The following is an 18608-nucleotide window of genomic DNA, read 5'->3' as shown; positions in this document are numbered from 1 at the left end:
GTGAGAGTAGGTGTGTGGGTGTGTGTGAGTGTGAAGGTGAGGGTGTGAGTGGGTGTGTGGGTGAGGGTATGGGCGTGTGTGGGTGAGGGTGTAAGTGGGTATGAGGGTGTGAGCGGGTGTGTGGACGAGGGTGTGAGCAGGTATGTCGGTGATGGTGTGAGTGTGTGGGAGTGAGCAGGTATGTGGGTGAGTGGGTGTGTGAGTGTGTGCAGGTGTGTGGGCAAGGGTGTGAGTGGGTGTGTGCCTGTGAGCAGGCGTGTGGGTGAGGATGTGAGTAGGTGTGTGGGGGATGGTGTGAGTGGGTGTGTGGGCAAGGGTGTGTGTGGGTGAGGGTGTGGACGGGTGTGAGAGGATGTGTGGGCGAGGGTGTGTGGGTGTGAGCGGTGTGAGGGTGTGGGTGGGGTGAGGGTGTGGACAGGTGTGAGAGTGTGAGCGGGTGTGTGGGTGTGAGGGTGTGGGTGGGGTGTGTGGGTGTGAGCGGTGTGAGCGGGGACGTGGTGAAGGAATGAGGGGCTGCTCTGACTCAGCATCGAAGCCAGGAACTGGTCGAACTACTTTCTGTCAGAAGGAGCCGGTGAGTTGTTGCTGTCTGACTCCTATTATGACTCCGATCTCCTCACAGTGTCAGAATAGTTCTTTTGTTGGAATTATCTGAGGAGATATCAGCTCGCTTTCTCTTCTGTGAATTGAGAGTTGCCTAGTACAATCTCAGGTCAAAGCAGCTGCTTTTTTTTTCTTTTAATTGAATTCTGAATTTGCGGTAACTTGATTCACGAGCAATTGTAAGGAGTAACACAGAGGGATTCCATGCTCCCTTTCCTCCGTTTCCCCAACGCAAGGATGTTGGTGCTGATACAGAACCTCGCACCTCCCACACGCATCCCCAGGCTGTCTTCCCAGAGCCACGGGTGTTGCCCTCCTGTTCCTACCCTGTCCTTCACGCTGGAGACGGACAGTCTGTTCTCTGCTCCTGTAATCGTCGTTTCCAGACTGTTGCGTAAGGGAATCACACAGTGTGTAATCTTGGGGGATTGGCTGACTCCCCTCAGCCCGATTCTCTGGAGGTTCATCCGGGCTGCCGAGGGCATCGTCATCTCTTCTGCTTTCTGGCCGAGGACTTCTTTCCCGGTCACAGCTGTACACGTCCCATGTCCCTGTGACTGGTTAAGCAGTTGCTGGGTGAAGGTGCTTCTAGTTTGGGGCAGTTAAAACAAAGAAAGCTGCTGTGAAAATCACGTACAGGTTTTTCTGAGGGCGTAGATCTTCATTTCTCTAAATGAATGCGCATGTTTCGTTTTTAAGACACCGCGAGACTGTTCTCCGGGGTGGCTGCACCTGCTAGGTTCCCGCCAGCCGAGTGCATGACCCGCTTCTCCGCATCCTTGCCAGTGTGTGGGGTGGCCACAGTTTTCCCGCGTAGCCGTTCTCACGGGTGTGTGCTGGTGCCGCATGTGGCTTGAGGTGCGTCTCCCTGAGGGGTGATGGCGTCGGGCACCGTCTCACCCACTCATTTGCCATCTACATATATATATCTTCTTTGGTGTAATAACCATATTTGTTGCCCATTTTCTAATTGGATTGTTCAGTTTTTTACTGTTGAGTGTGATCATTCTTTATATGTTTTAGAAATTAGCTCTTTGTCAGAAATGTCATTTGTAAATACTTTCACCCAGTCTGTGGCTTGTCTTTTCATCCTCTAAACATGATTTTTTGCAAAGCAAGACTTTTTATTCCTAAAACATTAGATTTATCAGTTTTTCCTTTTGAACAATGTACTTTTAGTATCAATCCAAGAATTTTGCCTTGCTCTGGATCTTTAGAATTTATTTCCTTTTTTCCCCCCGGAAATTTTATAGTTTTACATTTTATGTAAGTTGATAATCCATTTTGAGTTAATTTTTATATAAGATAGGAGGTTTAAGTCAAAGTTATATCTTTGCCCATGGACATCCAATTGCCCTAGCACCATTTGTTGAAAAAGTCATCTTTCCTGCATTGAACAGCATTCACGTCTTTGTCAAAAATCATTTGGGCATATTTGTGTGGGTCTGTTTCTGGGTTCTCTGTTCTGTTCCATTGATCTGTGTGTCTCTCCCTCTGCCAGTACCACACAGTTTTGATTACAGTAGCTGTGTAGTGAGTCTTAAAATTGGGGAGGCTGATTCCTTTGACTTTTTCTTTCTTTGTCAAATTTGTTTTAGCTATTCTAGTTCCTTTGCTTTTTCATATAAATTTTACAATAATCTTATCTATATCCATGAATTTATTGCTAGATTTTGATAGGAATTATGTTAAAACTGTGTATCAACTTGGAGAGAGTTGACATCTTTTTACCATGATAAATCACAGTTCATGAACATGGTATATCTCCCCATTTATTTAGATCTTTGATTTCTTTCATAAACACTTTGTGGTTTTATCATTTAAGTCCTATACATGTTTTGTTAGGTTTATACCTAAGTATTTCCTGTCATCTGCAAGTAGGGACAGTTTTGTTTCTTCCCTTTTCATCAGTATACCTATTATCTCCTTTCCTGCCATGTCGTACTGGCTAGAGCTCCAACATCACATTGAATCACTGTGGTGAGAGGAGATGTCCTTGTCTTGTTCCTTATCTTCAGGGGGAACAGGGTTCAACCCCGAGTGTGATGTTAGATTGGGGGGGTGCTGTTGTAAAGCTCTTTATCAAGTTGAGGAAGTTCCCTTCTATTCCTACTTTTTCCTTGACAGTTTTTGTCATGAATGGGTGTTGACTTTTGTCAAATGCTGTTCTGCATGCATTGACATGATCGTGCAACATTCTTCCTTAGTCGTTAATGTAATTGCTTACATTAATTGATTTTCAAAGAGTAAACCAGCCTTGCATCACTAGAAGAGTCATAGCTTATAATTCTTGTATTTTGCTAAATTCTATTTACTAACATTTTAAAGGATTTTTACACCTATATTCTTAAGGGCACAGTTTTTTTTTTTTTCTTTTGTACACTTTGATTTTTGTTTTAAGGTAATACTAGCTCCATATAATGAATTACAAAGTGTTTCTTTTTTTCTCCTATTTTCTGAAGGAGAGTATGTGGAATTGGTGTTAATTCTTCTTAAAAATGTTGGTAGAATTCTCCAGTGAAACCATCTGGGTCTGGAGATTTTTTTCTTTTTTGAGTTTTAAAATTATGAGTTTCTGTAATACTAATATAGGGCTATTCAAATTATCTATTTCATATTGGATGAGTTGGGGTAGTTTTTTTTTTTTTTTTGCAGAAATAGGTCAGGTTGTCTATGTCAGTTCATTTGTGTAGAGTTGTTCTTAGCATTCCTCACCCCTTTGAGCTGCAAGGCTCTTTGTTTTTTTGTTTTTTTAAAAGATTTTATTTATTTATTTGTCAGAGAGAGAGGAGCTAGTGCAAGCACAGGCAGACAGTGGCAGTCAGAGGCAGAGGGAGAAGCAGGCTCCCTGCCAAACAAGGAGCCTGATGTGGGACTTGATCCCAGGTCTCTGGGATCATGACCTGAGCTGAAGGCAGCTGCTTAACCAACTGAGCCACCCAGGCATCCCTGCAAGGCTCTTTGTGATAGTGTCGTGTCATTCCTCACATTAAAATTTTGTCTGACCTTTTTTCTTTGTCAGTCTTTGTATTACCTTGTCAATTTTATGGATCTTTTCAAGGAATCAGCTCTTGATCTTATTGATTTTCTCTAGTTTTTCTGTTTCTAATTCCATTTTATTTATTTATTTATTTATTTATTTATTCATTCATTTATGTATTTTTAGAGATGGGAAGTAGGGGCAGAAGGAGAGGAGAGAATCTTCAGCGGGCTCCACGCCCAGTATGGAGGCCCATATTGGGCTCCATAACTGACTGAGCCACCTAGGTGCCCCTCTGTTGCTAATTTCAGTGATTGTTCTTATTTCCTTCCTTCTTTTTGCTTGTATTTATTTTGTTCTTCTTTTTCTAAAGTCTTAAAATTAGAACTTAGATTACTGATTTGGGACTTTCTTTTTTCTGGTGTATGTATTTTGTGCTATACTTTCCTGTAGGCACTGCTTCAGTTTTTGGTATGTTGTATTTTTATTTTTATTTTCATCCAGGTCAATTTTTTTTTTTTTTAAGATTTTATTTATTTGTCAGAGAGAGAGGAGAGCAAGCGAGCACAGGCAGACAGAATGGCAGGCAGAGGCAGAGGGAGAAGCAGGCTCCCCAATGAGCAAGGAGCCCGATGTGGGACTCGATCCCAGGACGCTGGGATCATGACCTGAGCCGAAGGCAGCTGCTTAACCAACTGAGCCACCCAGGCGTCCCTGTATTTTTTTTTTTTAATAAGCCTGGAGATTTCCTCTTTTTCCCAAGGATTGTTTGGATATGTGTTGTTTTAGTTTACAAGTGCTTGAAGATTTTCCTGTTATCTTTCTGTTACTAATTTCTAGTTTGATTCAGTTGTGATCAGAGAACTTTTTGTATGATTTTGATTATTTTAAGCATTGAGGTTTGTTTGATGGTGAAGGAGACGGGTGTTAGCATATATTCTCCGGGTGCTTGAAAAGAACGTGTATTCTTCTGTTCCCAGATGTAACATTAGATAACTGTTGGCTAGGTCCTATTGATTGATGGTGGTGTGAGTTCTTCCATATCCCTGCTGGTTTTATGCCTGATTCTTTCAGTTGTTGAGATCAGTATTGAAATCTTCAGCATAACTGTGGATATGTGTATTTTTCCTTTCAGTTCTATCAGTTTTTGCTTCACAGATTTCACAGACCTGGTGTTTGATTCTTACACATTTAGGATTGCTATTGCTTCCTCATCGGTTGATCCTCTTACCATTATACAATATCCCTATCTGTATCTGATAATTTTCAATCCTTCGAAGTCTATTTTTTAATTGGAGTATAATTTATATACAATATCCTATTAGATTCAGGTATTCATAATAGCTTTAATATTTAATTAGATTAATAGGTTTAAATTTTTTAGACTTAATATTTTTGTATATTACAAGATTATCCCCATGATACATCTAATTGCTGTCTGTCACCGTGCTGTTATTACATACTGCTGAGCACAGTCCCTATGCTATACTTTGCATCCCCATGACGTACTCATTTTATAACTGGAAGAAGGTACCTCTTAATCCCCCTTACCTGCTTTGGTCCCCCCACCAACCTCTCCCCTCTCTGGTAACCAACAGTTTGTTTCCTGTATGTATGAGTTTATTTCTGTATTGTTTTTACCTACAAGAAGAATTAATGGATCATATGATATTTCTATTTTTAATTTTGAGGAACTCAAAAAAACTCCATACTGTTTTCCACAGTAGCTGCCCCAGTTTGCATTCCCACCAGCAGTGCACAAGGATTCCTTTTTCTCCACATCCTAATCAATACTTCTTATTATCTGATATTAATATAACCACTCCTGATTTCTTTTGGTTAATAGATGCATGATACATTTTTTCCATGATTTTTTTTCAATATACTTTTATTGTCCTGTTGGAAGTGAGTTTCTTGCTTCTAGACAGTATACGGTTGAGTCACGTTTCTTAATCTACTCTGCCATTGTCTGTTTCTTAATTGGTGAATTTAGACTATTTACATTTAGTATAATTATTGGGATATTAGGTCTTAAATTTGCCATTTTATTTTTTTTCCTATTTGTTCCATTTTTTGTGTTCTTCCTGCCATCCAGTGGGTTACTGAATATTTTTTTAGAATTCTATTTTGCGGGGGCGCCTGGGTGGCTCAGTGGGTTAAAGCCTCTGCCTTCGGCTCAGGTCATGATCCCAGGGTCCTGGGATCAAGCCCCGCATCAGGCTTTCTGCTCAGCGGGGAGCCTGCTTCCTCCTCTCTCTCTGGCTGCCTCTCTGCCTACTTGTGATCTCTGTCTGTCAAATAAATAAATAAAATCTTATTTAAAAAAAAAAGAATTATATTTTGGTTTATTGATAGTGTTTTTGAGTATACCTCTCTGTGTAGCCTCTTACATATTACTATAGATATTATATATACAATTTATGAATTCAACTAGTGTTGACATTTTACCAGTGTGAGAGAAATGTAGAGACTTTAACTCCCTTTATGATTCCTTACCCTCCCCCATGCATAATGTAATTTTTGTAAATATTTCCTCAGTACACTGTTAGAATCACATCAGGCAGTACTGTAATTTTTGCTCCAACCATTAAACATAACTTAGAAAACCCAAGAGGAGAATGAAAGCCTGTTGAATATATTAATGTTTTTGTTAGCTGTGTTCTTTCTTCCTTCTTGGTATTTCAAGGTTCCTTCTGTATCATTTCATTTCCACGTGGAGAACCTCCTTTAGAACCGCTCTTATGGAGTCATCCTGTGGATAACTTAGAACCACTCTTGTGGAGTCACTCTGTGGACAACTAACGCTTCGTTTTCCTTCCTCTTACAATATCTCCATTTCTCCTTCATTCCTGAGGGACATTTTCACAGGGCATGTCATTCCAGGTTGACATTTCTTTCCTTATAACCACTTAAAGCTATTGTTCCACTTCCATCTGGACTGAGGCTTCTGAGGAAGTCCACTGTCATCAAATTGTTTTTCTCTTTTAAGTGCAGTGACGTTTCTCCACCACGTCACCCTGTGGACCACTGGTGTGCTAGTCTGCCTGTTCCTCTCAACATTTCAGCATCTTCCTGTGTTTGCTTTGAATGCAATACCCGGAGGTCTCCATGTCTCCCGGGGAAGGCGCCCCTGCTCCGTCGTGCCGGCACGGAAGTCCTGCTGCTCCGTTAGACGCCAGAGTTCGGAACACAGACGCTGGGGCGGGCTGGCTGGGCCCCGCTTCCCACAGGCCCTTGGGCACCTCTTCTACCGTGTAAAGCGTCAGTCCTTCCATCTATAACGTGTGGCCACGTGGTACCCACACCTCCCAGTTGAAAGGGGAAGTTCAGGCATCAACAGATGCCAACCACCGAGGGTAGGTCCAACCAGAGGAGGGCTCTGGGGGCCATCAGGCCAGAGCTCCCCACATGGGGAGGCCATCCTGCCAGCCTTGCTCATCAGCAGTGCCCACGCAGCTGCTGGCTTCCGGCATAGTCCACGCGGACAGCAGCGGGCAGGCTACGCGGCTGCGCAGAGCTGGTCTGCAGGGGCCCGCAGCGGGCATTCTTGGGTGGCCCCCACCACAAATACTTGCTCAGCAGCAGCATCCCTGTGTGCTGACTGGGCCTCTGGCGTCCTGTGTCATGTCACCTGTCCTCCAGCCCTCCTGAGTGCCATCTCTGCTGTCTATACAGATCCCCCATGGAAGCTGACTTCTCGAAGCCATCCTGAATTTAAAGTGAAACTCAAAAGATTGCATCTTCTGTGTGTGCACAGAATCTGCCCGTGATGGTTATCACGTGTGCATAGCAACTGACTCTGGCTTCCTGAATGTTCCTTCCTGGGTCTGCTGCATCTTTGGAGATGGAGAGAGAGCTGGCAGGGAAGCTCAGAGGCCCTGAAGGTGGCTGAGGGCAGAGAGGGGCTGCTTGTCCAGGTCAAGCCCCCCTGGGCTGCCTGGGGCTGCCGGACAGACACCAGCACCTTCTGCATGTGTTTCCTTTGACTAGCGAGAAGTCAGTAAGTGACACGGAGCTGGGGTGTCCTTAGGCATTGTAAGGACTTTCCCCTCCACCTCCCTCCTGATGCCTTCCTTGCAAAGATGTGGCCCAGATATGAATGTGGGGATCTGAGCGTCTGGCTTCCCGGAAGCTCAGCTCAGAGGGCCCCTCCAGCTTCAGACTGGCTTCGCGGGGCCTGAGCAGCAGAGAATCTGATTGTTAGCACGGACCTGCCCAGTAGTCCCAGCAGGAACCCCATCTGCTCACCCGGTGTCACAGCAGCCCCTCCCTCTGACCTCCCAGCACCCCTGGCCTTCTTCTTCCCCCTCCCCAGCCCAGACCCTGTGTTGGTACCAAGAGACCTGGCACTCTGCCACTGGCCTCACAACCGAGAGCAGTCCGGGTGCCAGGCTCCCCCAGAGCGCGTGGGGCGGTGCTCTGACCACAGCTGCAGATACACGCCGTACATGCCGCTCGGCCTTGTGAGGGGAGAGCAGGTGAGCCCCTGGAGACTTGGCCCAGATGGTGGAGGATTACACCTCCCAGTGCTCGCCTTCCTCCCCCACATCCCCTCCAGCCTGGCACGGGGGGCAAGGGCCTGTGAAAAGTGGGTGCTCTTACAAGCAAATGCACATAGGAAGGCTGCTGATGCCTGGGAGGGAGCCCAGCTCCAACCGGGGCGCCCACTTGCCCTGGAAATGCTCCACTCAGAGCAGCGGGTCCCATGCAGAGTCTGGCCACGGGACCTGGCCCCTCACACCTCAACCTGTGACCCACACCAGGACAGCCAGAATCCTTCCTCAGGACGTTGTGGGTGGCAACTGTCTCTCCCTGCCTGGTGGCAGGAGACTCAAGATGTATGTCAGGAACCTTTGCAGTGGCCTCGTTCTCAGGCTTCCTCTGCACGTCAAGGCCTCCCCTTCCTGTTCTTGTTCCCGCAGCCCAGCCTCACCCTGCGCCTTCCCTTACTGCTGGTCTCCAGCTTCCCACCGCACTGCTGGACCACCTGTGACCGCCCAGCAGCCGGGCCGCGAGGAGCAGCCAGAGATGGAACCCTGTCTCCCACGCAGTGGGACGCTGTGCGGCAGGGGGCGGTTCAGACCTGGACTGTCGCCTTACGGACCCAGCTGACCCACGCAGGGCCTCGCACCCCAGCCCTCTGCCCCCACACAGGACAGAGGGAGCGGCCAGGCCGGAAGAGGGGCTCTGTCCACGGGCTCCTGGAGGCCACACATCCATGTCCTGGGCAACCAGGTCTGACTGAGGCCGAGGAGCGTCCGCAGTAGGAGCCGCAGAGAGAAAGACTTGCTGGGGTCAGCAGGGGCCTGTGTTCCTCCCGCGCGCTGGCACCTCCTGGGCCTAGACTCAGAAGTGACGATGGTGCACCTGCGGGGTGTGGACCTTGAAATCAGTATCAGAACTGTAAACCGTGTGTTCAGGAAGTGAAGGGTCTGGTTTCTTCAATGGGGACATGGAAGACATGACCAAGACCGAGACGGAGTTTCTAGAGTAAAAACGTGAGTCTTGGGTGAAAAGTGCATTGGATGGGATTAACCAGAGCTCAGGAGTCGCAGAGCGGAAGGTTTTAAACTTTAGGATGGAAACAGAACCTATCAAATGAGAAGACAAGAGGCAGAAGAATGTGAACGAGCCTCGGGGAGCTCTGCTCAACTTCAGGCAGTGAACAGACATGGTTTAGGGGCCCTGGGTGTGGGGAGGAGCAGGGTAAAAAGTACGTTTGGAAAAACAATGGCCATGATTTTCCAAATTCAGTGAAAACTTGAAGGCCACAAATCCAAGAAGCTCACTGAGCACAAAATGTCCTGAGGAAACTGCAGCAAAGCACAGGCTGAGTAAGTGGTTCAAAGCCACGGATTAAGAGAAAATCCTTTACACGTGCTGTGGGAAAGGACACGTTACAGATAGTGAAACAGTGAGAACGCAGCAGGCTTCTCCCTGCCCACAGCGCAGGTGAGGTGGCAGGGGGCAGCCGCAGAGGCAGGAGGCCAGGGGGCAGCAACACTGGCGAGGGGTCAGGGGGCAGCAGCAGGGGCAAGGGGTCCAGGGACACATCTCTCGGGGACCCAGAGAGAGCCCTGCTGACCTGGAGTTCTGCGCCGGATGAGACTCGTCCATCGCTGAGGTGAGCAGACCTGTCAGACCCTCGGGAACAGCCTCCACCGCCAGCACACTTGTCGTGCAGACAATATTCCGGGAAGCTCTTCACGTAGAAGAAATCACAGAGCGGTCGGGACGCTGCCTGCACACGGCGGGGCGGGCGTCCCGTGGGTAAGCAGAAAGACGTGTTTTCTTGTCAGCTACATCCCTCTAGAGGATGATTGTTCACGTCAGAAATAAGACTGTTGGTTCATGACTCAGGAGAACAAAAGTGCGCCACGGTGCAGAGGCCAAGAGGGGAAACAGAGGCACAGTTAGCGCCGTGTCAGGTGCTCCCCCACTGCGCTAAGCGACAGATCACTCACACTGTACGGTGGCGGGTTCAGGGTGTGTGCGGAGCAGCCCCAAGATAACAAAACGAGGGTCATAACTGATGAGCGGACGAAGGAGGTAAAGTGAAATCCTGAAAGGTGTGCGGTTCACGCAAAAGGTGGCAGAGGAGAAACCGACAGAAATGGGGACCGAAGAACAGACGGTAAAGAAAGAAACAGGCAGTGGAACGACGGGTCCCGGCTCCACTATGTCCGCAGTCACCCTCAAAGGTCGGGGCACCCCAGTTAAAGGGCAGAGATCGTGAACGAGATAAAAGGGCGAGGTTCAGCCATGTGCGGCCTACAGGAAACTCACTCGAGATATAAAGACAGGTTCAAGGTAAAAGACGGAAGGAGATACGTCACACCAGCACCAGTCAGAAGAAAGCCGGTCACGAGCTGAGGCCACAGCCGACGTGAGGCCGGTCTCACGGTGACGAAGGAGTCCGTTGGTCCCTCGCCCGGAGGCAACAGCGCGGTGGTCGGGTGCTGACGACAGACCTTGCAGCGCAGGCCGCAGGCCCTCCTGGCGCCCCGGGGACCCGATGGGACCGCAGAGGACCGCCGCTGGTACCATCCTGGCTGTGAGAGCCTCCACCCCAACACCGAGCACACGCTTACCGGGACTGACCACAGTCTGGCCCGCAGGCGCGCCTCCGGACATGGGACGCCCCTGAGGTGTCACCAGCTACGTTCTCTAACCATCAGAGAACCAGCAGGAGAAAGAGATCCAGAAAACCTCCAAGTGTCCGAAAATTCAGTAACACGCTACACACTGCATAGTATCCCATGAACCAAAAGAGAAATCAAAATTTGATGGTGTTTTGAAATGAGTCAAAAAGAGGACAGATAATCAGAATTAGTGGGACGCAATAAAGCTGTATGTCGAGAGTTTCATAGAACAAAAGAAGAAAAAAACTAGAGAGGAACTAATTAGCTCTGCATCCGTGAATTGGGGTTTGCTAACGAAGGCGCTGGGGGCCACAGAGGGGAGCCTCTGCACCCCCAGGTTTGGGCCTGAAGCTGGAAGGCAGGATTGCAGAGATGGACGGACGGACAGGCGGCGGGGAGGCTGACGGGGTCGGAAGTGCTGTGGTTGCTCATGGCTGGCTGTGGCAGCTGTGGCAGTCGGGCACAGGCTGCGTTCCAGCCGAGGCACATTTGTGGACGGTGTCGGCGCAGGACCACACGGCGGGCTGCCTGAGGCCTGCAGGGGACCGTGCCTGTGTCTCCTCTCCCTCCCACCAGGTGAGTTACAAATACGTTCAGTTCCCAGCACCTCGGAGAACAGAGGTGGGGTCCTTGCTGGCACGGGAGAGCTGCCTTCTGGAGCACCAAGTGTGGGCAGGAGTGAGTCAAAGAGATTTTTCCTGACCACTTCCCATCAGCCTGGCTCTGGGTGTGTGTGACCCCAAGTGCTGCCGCTGGGCTCTGCCGCGGGGGTGGCTCCGAGGTGGGAGTAAGCCCCGATACTCTTGGGGCCGCCCCCGATGAACACCTGTCCCAGAGCCCAGCAGGGCCGACAGAGGACGGACCACGTGCACCTGAGATCGTGCTCCTGGGGGAGCCAATAGCCCGGTGCCCTCGGTGGCTGGCACAGGGTAGGTTCTTCAAGGTCAAGGGCACTGAGTCGCAGGTGACCTTCACCACCACGCAGGCCACTCCTTGTCCCCAGCAGTCTACAGAGGGCACTGTGCTGCTCACCCTTGGCCGCGTGATGAAGGCCGGCCCCCGTGGCAGCTCGCTGGCTGTGAGACTGATGGCGGCCGACAGCCTGGACCCCGAAGCTCCGCGGCACTCGCTGACCCACTTTCTCCACTGTGGCTGGAAACATTGACGTAACCGCGGCCGCAGGGCCCTGCTGCCCCCACAGGAGGAGATGTTTCTAATTAAACAGGAGGCCTGGCATCCCAGTGTGCCCAGCGCCCAATCCGCTCTGCTGGTGCTGGTACCTCCACTTGCCGCAGGGTGTCTGTGCGGGAGGGAGCGCGGTGAACTCCGTGCCACGCCAATCCCTTGGGCTCCAATGTCTCCTCTCCTGCCCGGGCTTTCAGTCCAGACTGCCCTCTTCCGGCCAGACCTGCTGGCGTGGCTACACGGCCCACATCATCCCACAGGACGGCGCCCGGGACCAGGGCTCTCTGCTGTGCTCGTCCCCACTCAGCCACCAGCCGCGTGGGGCTGCTTGTTCAGGTCTCGGCGCGGCTGGCGAGTGTCTTCTCTCCAGTATGAATAGCCACGGGTGGCCAGTGGCTCCCATGCTGGCCGGTGGAGACAGACCGCGTTAATATGCAAGGGTGGTTTCTAAAACTTGCCTTTGCCAGGTCTTAGAGCTTCCTGTCAGAATCCTGGCTCTTGAGAAGCATCGTCTGATCCATAGCAAGGACCACTAGTCTGAGTCGTTGACGGTCTGTGGGGTACGTTGTCACGTGCGCGTGTCTGTTGGTGCAGAAATGCGTCCGCAGCTGCCATCTGTGCGCGCCCTCCACCACCAACAGAGTGAGAATGTGCTGTCTCTGGGCGTCGTGTCTGCATTCTCCTTGAAGCATATTTGTCAGCAGGAATATTTTGATGAGGAAAAAGATAGAGTTTTGCCCCCTAAAACCTAGAAGGTTAAAACAGAATCTTGCATTTTTAACTTGTATTCTCTCATGTGTGTGGATGGAGCCCCCATCTTTACAGGTCACATCAAAGGGCTGGTGTCCAGACCCCCAGGCAGGGGCACACACAGGTTTCACTGTTGCTAAGGGACTTAGACCAAGTGTGGGGTTGTATGTGGGGCGCGCTAGCAGAGTTGGCTAGGGATTCCTCCTCCTTTGATGGCCCAGGCAGCCCACCTACCTTTCAGGTGTGCCCCTGGACGGGTGTGTGCAGTTACAGGAGCCCTGTGGTGCTCTTTGTTCCATGGGATCCACCTGGTTTCCCACCTTGGGAACCCCTGGGCCCCAGGTCATCTGGAATCTCCCCCAGCCAGGCCTCCTTCCCTCCCTGTCCCCCCGACAGCACCCTGCTGTCAGACCCTGTGACCACTGCCCTATGCCCTACCCACCCCCTCCAGACTGGCCACTCCCTGCTCCCATGGGGGTCACTCACCCCCCCCATTCCCCCTCCTCTCTGACCCTTGTGGACCCTGGCACCCAGGAGCTTCCCTGCACCTTGAGACATTCCCACACACCCGGCAGGTGGTTCTCCAGCTCCCATTTGCTGCCCTGACCGCTGGCACTCCCAGGATGGCCACCCAAACAGCCCACCCCTGACCCGTGTTGCCTGCCTTCCCAGGCCTGGAGTCAGGTCTGGTGCCCCCTCGGGGCCTCCCACATTGGGGCCTCCCTGAGACTCTGGTTCTGCAGACCTCTCCATCTGGGCCCCTACCATCTGTTCTGAGCCTCTCCTGGTCCTCCCTCTCCCCTTGCTGCACCCTGAGCCCTGGTCCCACCTGACCTCCACTTCTAATCCTCACGGGTGCCCATCTTGGGGGCCACCCTGTACACTGTGGTGGGGGACCTGTCCCTCGGGACCGAGCCGGGAGGAGAACCTGGACCCTCCCCAGAAGGGGCTGCAGTCAGGACAGTCCAGTCACTCTTCCCATGGGTCTGGCGGGTCTACTCTCTGTCATCATGCTTGGCCTGTAAATCATAAAGGGAAAGCCTTAATTTTGTTTGGTGGGCTGAGTGCTGGACCCACTGTCCGCAGGAACTGTACCATAAACGTAGGCCAGTGGTACGGGTGTGCAAGGCATCTTCCGGAAAGACTTTATAAAGGGGGTGCCCAGCGATTCGGCGGTTCAGTTAGTAGGTACTAGATCCACTCTAGAAATGAGGTCACCAGGGGATCTTAACTCTAAACATGCAGACAGCACCAATACCTATAGCGTCCTGGGTTTTTAAGGGCGAAGGGAGTCATAGCCAGAGGGTGGAAATGCACAGAACTAACACGAGCTAACATGAGAGCGGAACAGACGCTCTAGCCACATGCCAGGAGCCCACAACTCACTTGAGCCCTTTCCCTCTCTGGTTTTTCCCCACCCAGAGGTAGAAGCTGAGACCAGAGTGTTTGAATGATGTGCTTGGGCTCACACAATTAGTTAGTCCCTGCCGGGTTTTCCCCAAACCCATGCGTCCCGCTGCCACATGCCCCAAGCCCCAGTAGGTCACACCAGGGCATGTCCCAGGGCTACACCTTCTTGCTGACTGGGCTGCCCTCCCAGGAGCCTTTGCCTCCCTGAGCCTTGGTGTCTCACCAGTAGCAAGAGTGAAGGCCGCACCCTCTTCCGGACTCCTGCACGCCTACCCACACCCCAGTGGCCGAAGGTCCTTGCAGGCCAAGACGCCCCTGACATGTGTTGGCGTTGACGTGTCCTCAGCCAGCAGCAGCTGTGCCTTCCCTTTCCAGGTGACGCCATCTGGGCTCCATCTGTCCTTCCTCACGGCGCCCTCGGCACCTTAAGCCACTACCCCCAGCTGCATTTTGGGAGAAGGATGGAGCCAAAGGTCTCAGAAGGTGGCCTGAACGTGACCCTGACCATCCGTCTGCTGATGCATGGAAAGGTATGGAGCCCAAGGCCACTGTGTCAGACCAGCTGGGAAGCGAGGGAGGGTGTGCCCACCGCCAGCGTCTGCTTTGTAAACCCGCGCAGTCTCGAGCTGACTAAGCAGCCCGCTCCAAATTACACTTCTCCGGGAACCCTTCGAGACTGATTGCCACCTGCTGCCCTGTCACCGAGCCCCTGCATGTGTATGTCCTACGAACAAGGGCACCAAGCCCCGTCCATGTCAGAATACCGACACCAGAATGTCCCAGCCCCTCGCCTCAGCCCCGTTCAGGTCACCCGTCGTCTAACCCTGCCCTCACCACAGGACACGCGTGCTGGGGGTGGCGGTCAGCCCTCCACATGCCAGACGCGTCTCTGGTGGTCTTCAGCCTGGAGGGACCCCTGCTCTTTCCTTGCATTTCACCCTGAAAGTCCCTGCCCTTCCTCGAGGCAGCTTTTCTGATATTTCCTCCCTGTCGGTGGGAAGGTCACAGGAGCTCCCCATCAGGGGCCCAGATTTCAGGGCCTCCATTGCGGAGCCCTTGGTCCCTCGCCCAGGGCTGCTCTTCTGCTGTTCGCACTGCTGGGGCCTGCGGACCTCAGCGTTCAGTCACCTGCCCGCTCCCGCACGTCTCTGTGGACTCTGCTGCTGTTTTGTTCCGATCACTCTCATCCCATTAGTGCTCATTCGATGCTCTGTCAGAGGCAGGGCCTGGGAAGCGGGGTCAGACAGGCACCCAGGAGCCCCCAGACTCAGGACCTTTGCACAGGTGGCCTGACCATGCTCCCTCCTGATGGTCCTGACCCCTGTCCTTGCTGCCAACACAGATGGGTCTCCTGGTGTCTGTCGCAGGCCGTCTCTCCTTCTGCTCCATGACATCATCTTTCTGTGATTCTGTTCCCACAGGAAGTTGGAAGCATCATCGGGAAGGTAACTACTGAGTGAACTCTGCCTCTGCTCCGGTCTCCGAGGAGGTGACGGGGCCACCAGGCCTGTGCAGGGTGGCAGGTCACACAGTGGGGTGCACCAAGGATTCCGGTGGAACCCCGCGGCCCCGCCCCAGCAAGGCCCCTGCTGGTCACCAGGGCAGCCCCACCCCCCACTGCCCTGCGGCCCTGTGGCCTGTCCTTCTTCCCTGGTGTGAGGGCCCAGTGAGCGTGATTCCCTGGCATTCTCCAGAGCCGTGTCCCCTCTGGCCAGCGGGTGGTGGTGAGTCTCTCCTAGCTCCCTTCCAAAATAAAAGAAGCCCTCCATGGGAAAGCGAGCACGGAACGGGAGTCTCGGGGAGTCAAGAGCCTGTGGCAGAGGCTGGGATGGGGTGCCACCTACCCACCATTTCCAGGCCCCTGGTGTCCAGGGGGCGCCTCCACACTCCATGTCCAGGTCTTTCCTGGCCTGGCCCTGCCTTGCCCGTGATGACATAGATGAGGGACACGAGAACCAGTGCAAACAGGAGCCGCGTGGGCCAGCACCCAGCTACTTCCTCTGCCTCCTCTGCAGGGCCCCTCACCAGCTGGCGGTGGGGGCCCAGGGAGCCGCAGTGCGCCGGGCTCTCCTCCCTGCCACCCCCCCCCCCCCGAGGGCTGCTGCTTGCTGGCATCGGGCACCGAGCTCGTGAGGCAGTGCTCCCAACCCCTGTGTGCCACGCCATAGCCCCTGCCTGCTTCGGCGAAGTCCAGAGTGACGCCTCACCCTGTTGTCTGCATCTTTCTTCCAGAAAGGAGAAACTGTGAAAAAGATGCGTGAAGAGGTGAGGTGGCCGGGCCCAGTGCGTCCCGTTTGTGGGCAGGCGGGAGGCGGGAGGCGGGAGGCCAGGAGTCATGCCCTGCCCGTGATCACCTCCTGGCGGCCCCTTCCCTCTGACCTGGACCCCCCGCGTCTGGGTCTCTGTGTCGGGGCGTTGCCGGGGCCACAGCGTGGCGGCTCTCCACACCCTGAAGGAAGGCATGGGGCAGAGGCCTCACTGCGTACTGTGGAGAACCCAGCCCGGTGCTGCGGTGACTCTGACCCTGGCCCGGGTGTGCTCGCCTCCTCCCAGAGCGGCGCCAGGATCAACATCTCTGAGGGAAACTGCCCAGAAAGAATCGTGACCATCACGGGCCCCACGGACGCCATCTTCAAGGCCTTTGCCATGATCGCCTACAAGTTTGAGGAGGTAAGATGTGCCCCCAGACCCTGTGTGCCGGGCGAGGGGAGGGCACGGCCTCCTGGTGCTCCAGCCCCACGTCCCCCGTGTCAGGACGTGGGCACAGCCTGGCCCACCAGGGATGCCCTGCTTGGCTGTAAAGATTTCTCTTCTCCCCGATCGCCTCTCCACTGCCCGGGGGCTCCCCTGGCTGCCGGCCACCTGGCGACGGGCCAGCTGCTGTGCTCGCGAGCCCAGGGCCCGGGGCCGAGCTTGAGCCCCAGCCACCCCCCACGGCTCCTGCCCTGCCACAGGAGCTCGGCTGCAGGCTGGGCCTGGGGACTCTGCCGCGGGCACGTAGAAACACACATGCACTCACGTGTCTGGGGCACGTCTCTGTGCCCTGTCAGCGACTTACATCAAAGTTTCCACGTGTTTCCAATATCGTTCAAGTCGCCAGAAGTTACTTCGAGATGCATTCAGAGCGGCCGAGTTCCCATTCGTGTCCTCCCCCAACCCCCACTGACCGTGGGCTTCTGGGGGCGGGAGCCTGGCCCACCAGTCTTTGGGGCCCACCCAGATAGATGCTTTCTTACTGAGCCTGGCCTTTGCACTCACTGGTATGTTCCTGGCAGGCCCACCCATGTGTCTCTCTCCCTCCCCAGGACATCATTAACTCTATGAGCAACAGCCCTGCCACCAGCAAGCCCCCGGTGACGCTGAGGCTGGTGGTCCCCGCCAGCCAGTGTGGGTCCCTGATCGGCAAAGGCGGCTCCAAGATCAAGGAGATCAGGGAGGTAACCTTCTCTGGCTGCTGACGCCCCACCACTGGGTGGGTAAGGCCCGCCCCTGGGAAGCACCGCCTGCCCGGGGGAGGCCAGCACTGCGGGCCCTGCCAGTGTGGAGCTTCCGGTAGTGGAGCCATCTAAAAGCAAAGGGTGGGCTGTGGGAGCCCCTGGCACGTGCACAGACCACTCGCAGTGTCACGCAGTGGGGCCGGGCACCTGCACGGGGCGGGGGGGGGGGGGGTGGGCAGGACCACCTCTAACGGGGCGGGGTAGGCAGCACCTTGCCACCCAGTCATGCAGCTCTAGGCCATGAAGGCTGTAGTCCCTGCCCCCAGGCAGGTGCCTCCAAGGAACCCCAGGCCGGAGCAGACCAGCAGGGCTGGGTGAGGTGCAGACTTTATGTTCATGTTCCTTTATTCAAAGAAAGCCTGAGTCCTTGACCCTCCCAGAAGGAGGGGAGCCGCCCTGTCATGATCCCGTCAAGGGAAGACAGCCGCAGAGCTTAGGCCCCTCTAGAATCCGTCTCTGTCTGTGCCCTCAGCTCCCAGGGAGATGAAGTTCCACATGTTGGAAAAAAGTGACTCCATTTCTGTCTCCACCTCTGCAAAAGCCACTTGCAGGTTCAGACACCTCTTGTCCAGTGTCACTGTCCCTGTGCCAGGCCGTGCGGGGCCACAGGCTAAGGCACGCCAGCCCTGCCCTGCCGCTCCCCTTCCAATGTCTTGTTTCTGCAGTCCACAGGTGCCCAGGTCCAGGTGGCCGGGGACATGCTGCCCAACTCCACAGAGCGGGCAGTGACCATCTCGGGGACCCCCGACGCCATCATCCAGTGCGTCAGGCAGATCTGTGTGGTCATGCTGGAGGTACAGTCGGGCATCCGGGGCTCGCCACCAGCCTGCCCCTCGTGCTGCACCGGCCGTGGCTGCTTCGTGCTGGCTGTGGCACGTGGCTGGAGCCCTGAGAATTCACACAGTCGGGGCCGTGTGGGGGCCAGGGGTCAGGAGTGTGACCCGAGACCGCAGCCAGGCTCAGAGCGACCCAAGTGAGAGCTGTGCCGGGTGTGCGGTGCCTGCCGTCTTGGGCACGTCCATCATCTCGGCCTGGGGGCCG

At 53.6% G+C, this 18608-nt stretch overlaps 1 protein-coding gene across 11 annotated transcripts in view; it reads left to right on the top strand.

The window, feature by feature from the left end:
• PCBP3 (poly(rC) binding protein 3) overlaps positions 1-18608 on the top strand; it is a 244439-nt gene that overhangs the window by 199991 nt on the left and 25840 nt on the right. For 9 of the 11 annotated variants that reach the window (XM_047717989.1, XM_047718025.1, XM_047718043.1 and 6 more), the window contains 6 exons: positions 14446-14600; positions 15492-15515; positions 16303-16335; positions 16624-16740; positions 17376-17507; positions 18233-18361. In XM_047717989.1, coding sequence (XP_047573945.1) covers positions 14446-14600; positions 15492-15515; positions 16303-16335; positions 16624-16740; positions 17376-17507; positions 18233-18361 — 590 coding nt within the window. The remainder of the gene's footprint in view (positions 1-14445; positions 14601-15491; positions 15516-16302; positions 16336-16623; positions 16741-17375; positions 17508-18232; positions 18362-18608) is intronic. The other 2 variants (XM_047718070.1, XM_047718060.1) reach the window with 1 other exon arrangement.

This window comes from Lutra lutra, chromosome 1 (assembly GCF_902655055.1).
Source record: "Lutra lutra chromosome 1, mLutLut1.2, whole genome shotgun sequence".
Lineage (NCBI taxonomy): Eukaryota > Metazoa > Chordata > Mammalia > Carnivora > Mustelidae > Lutra > Lutra lutra.
This window is presented reverse-complemented; position numbering and strand designations above follow the sequence as displayed.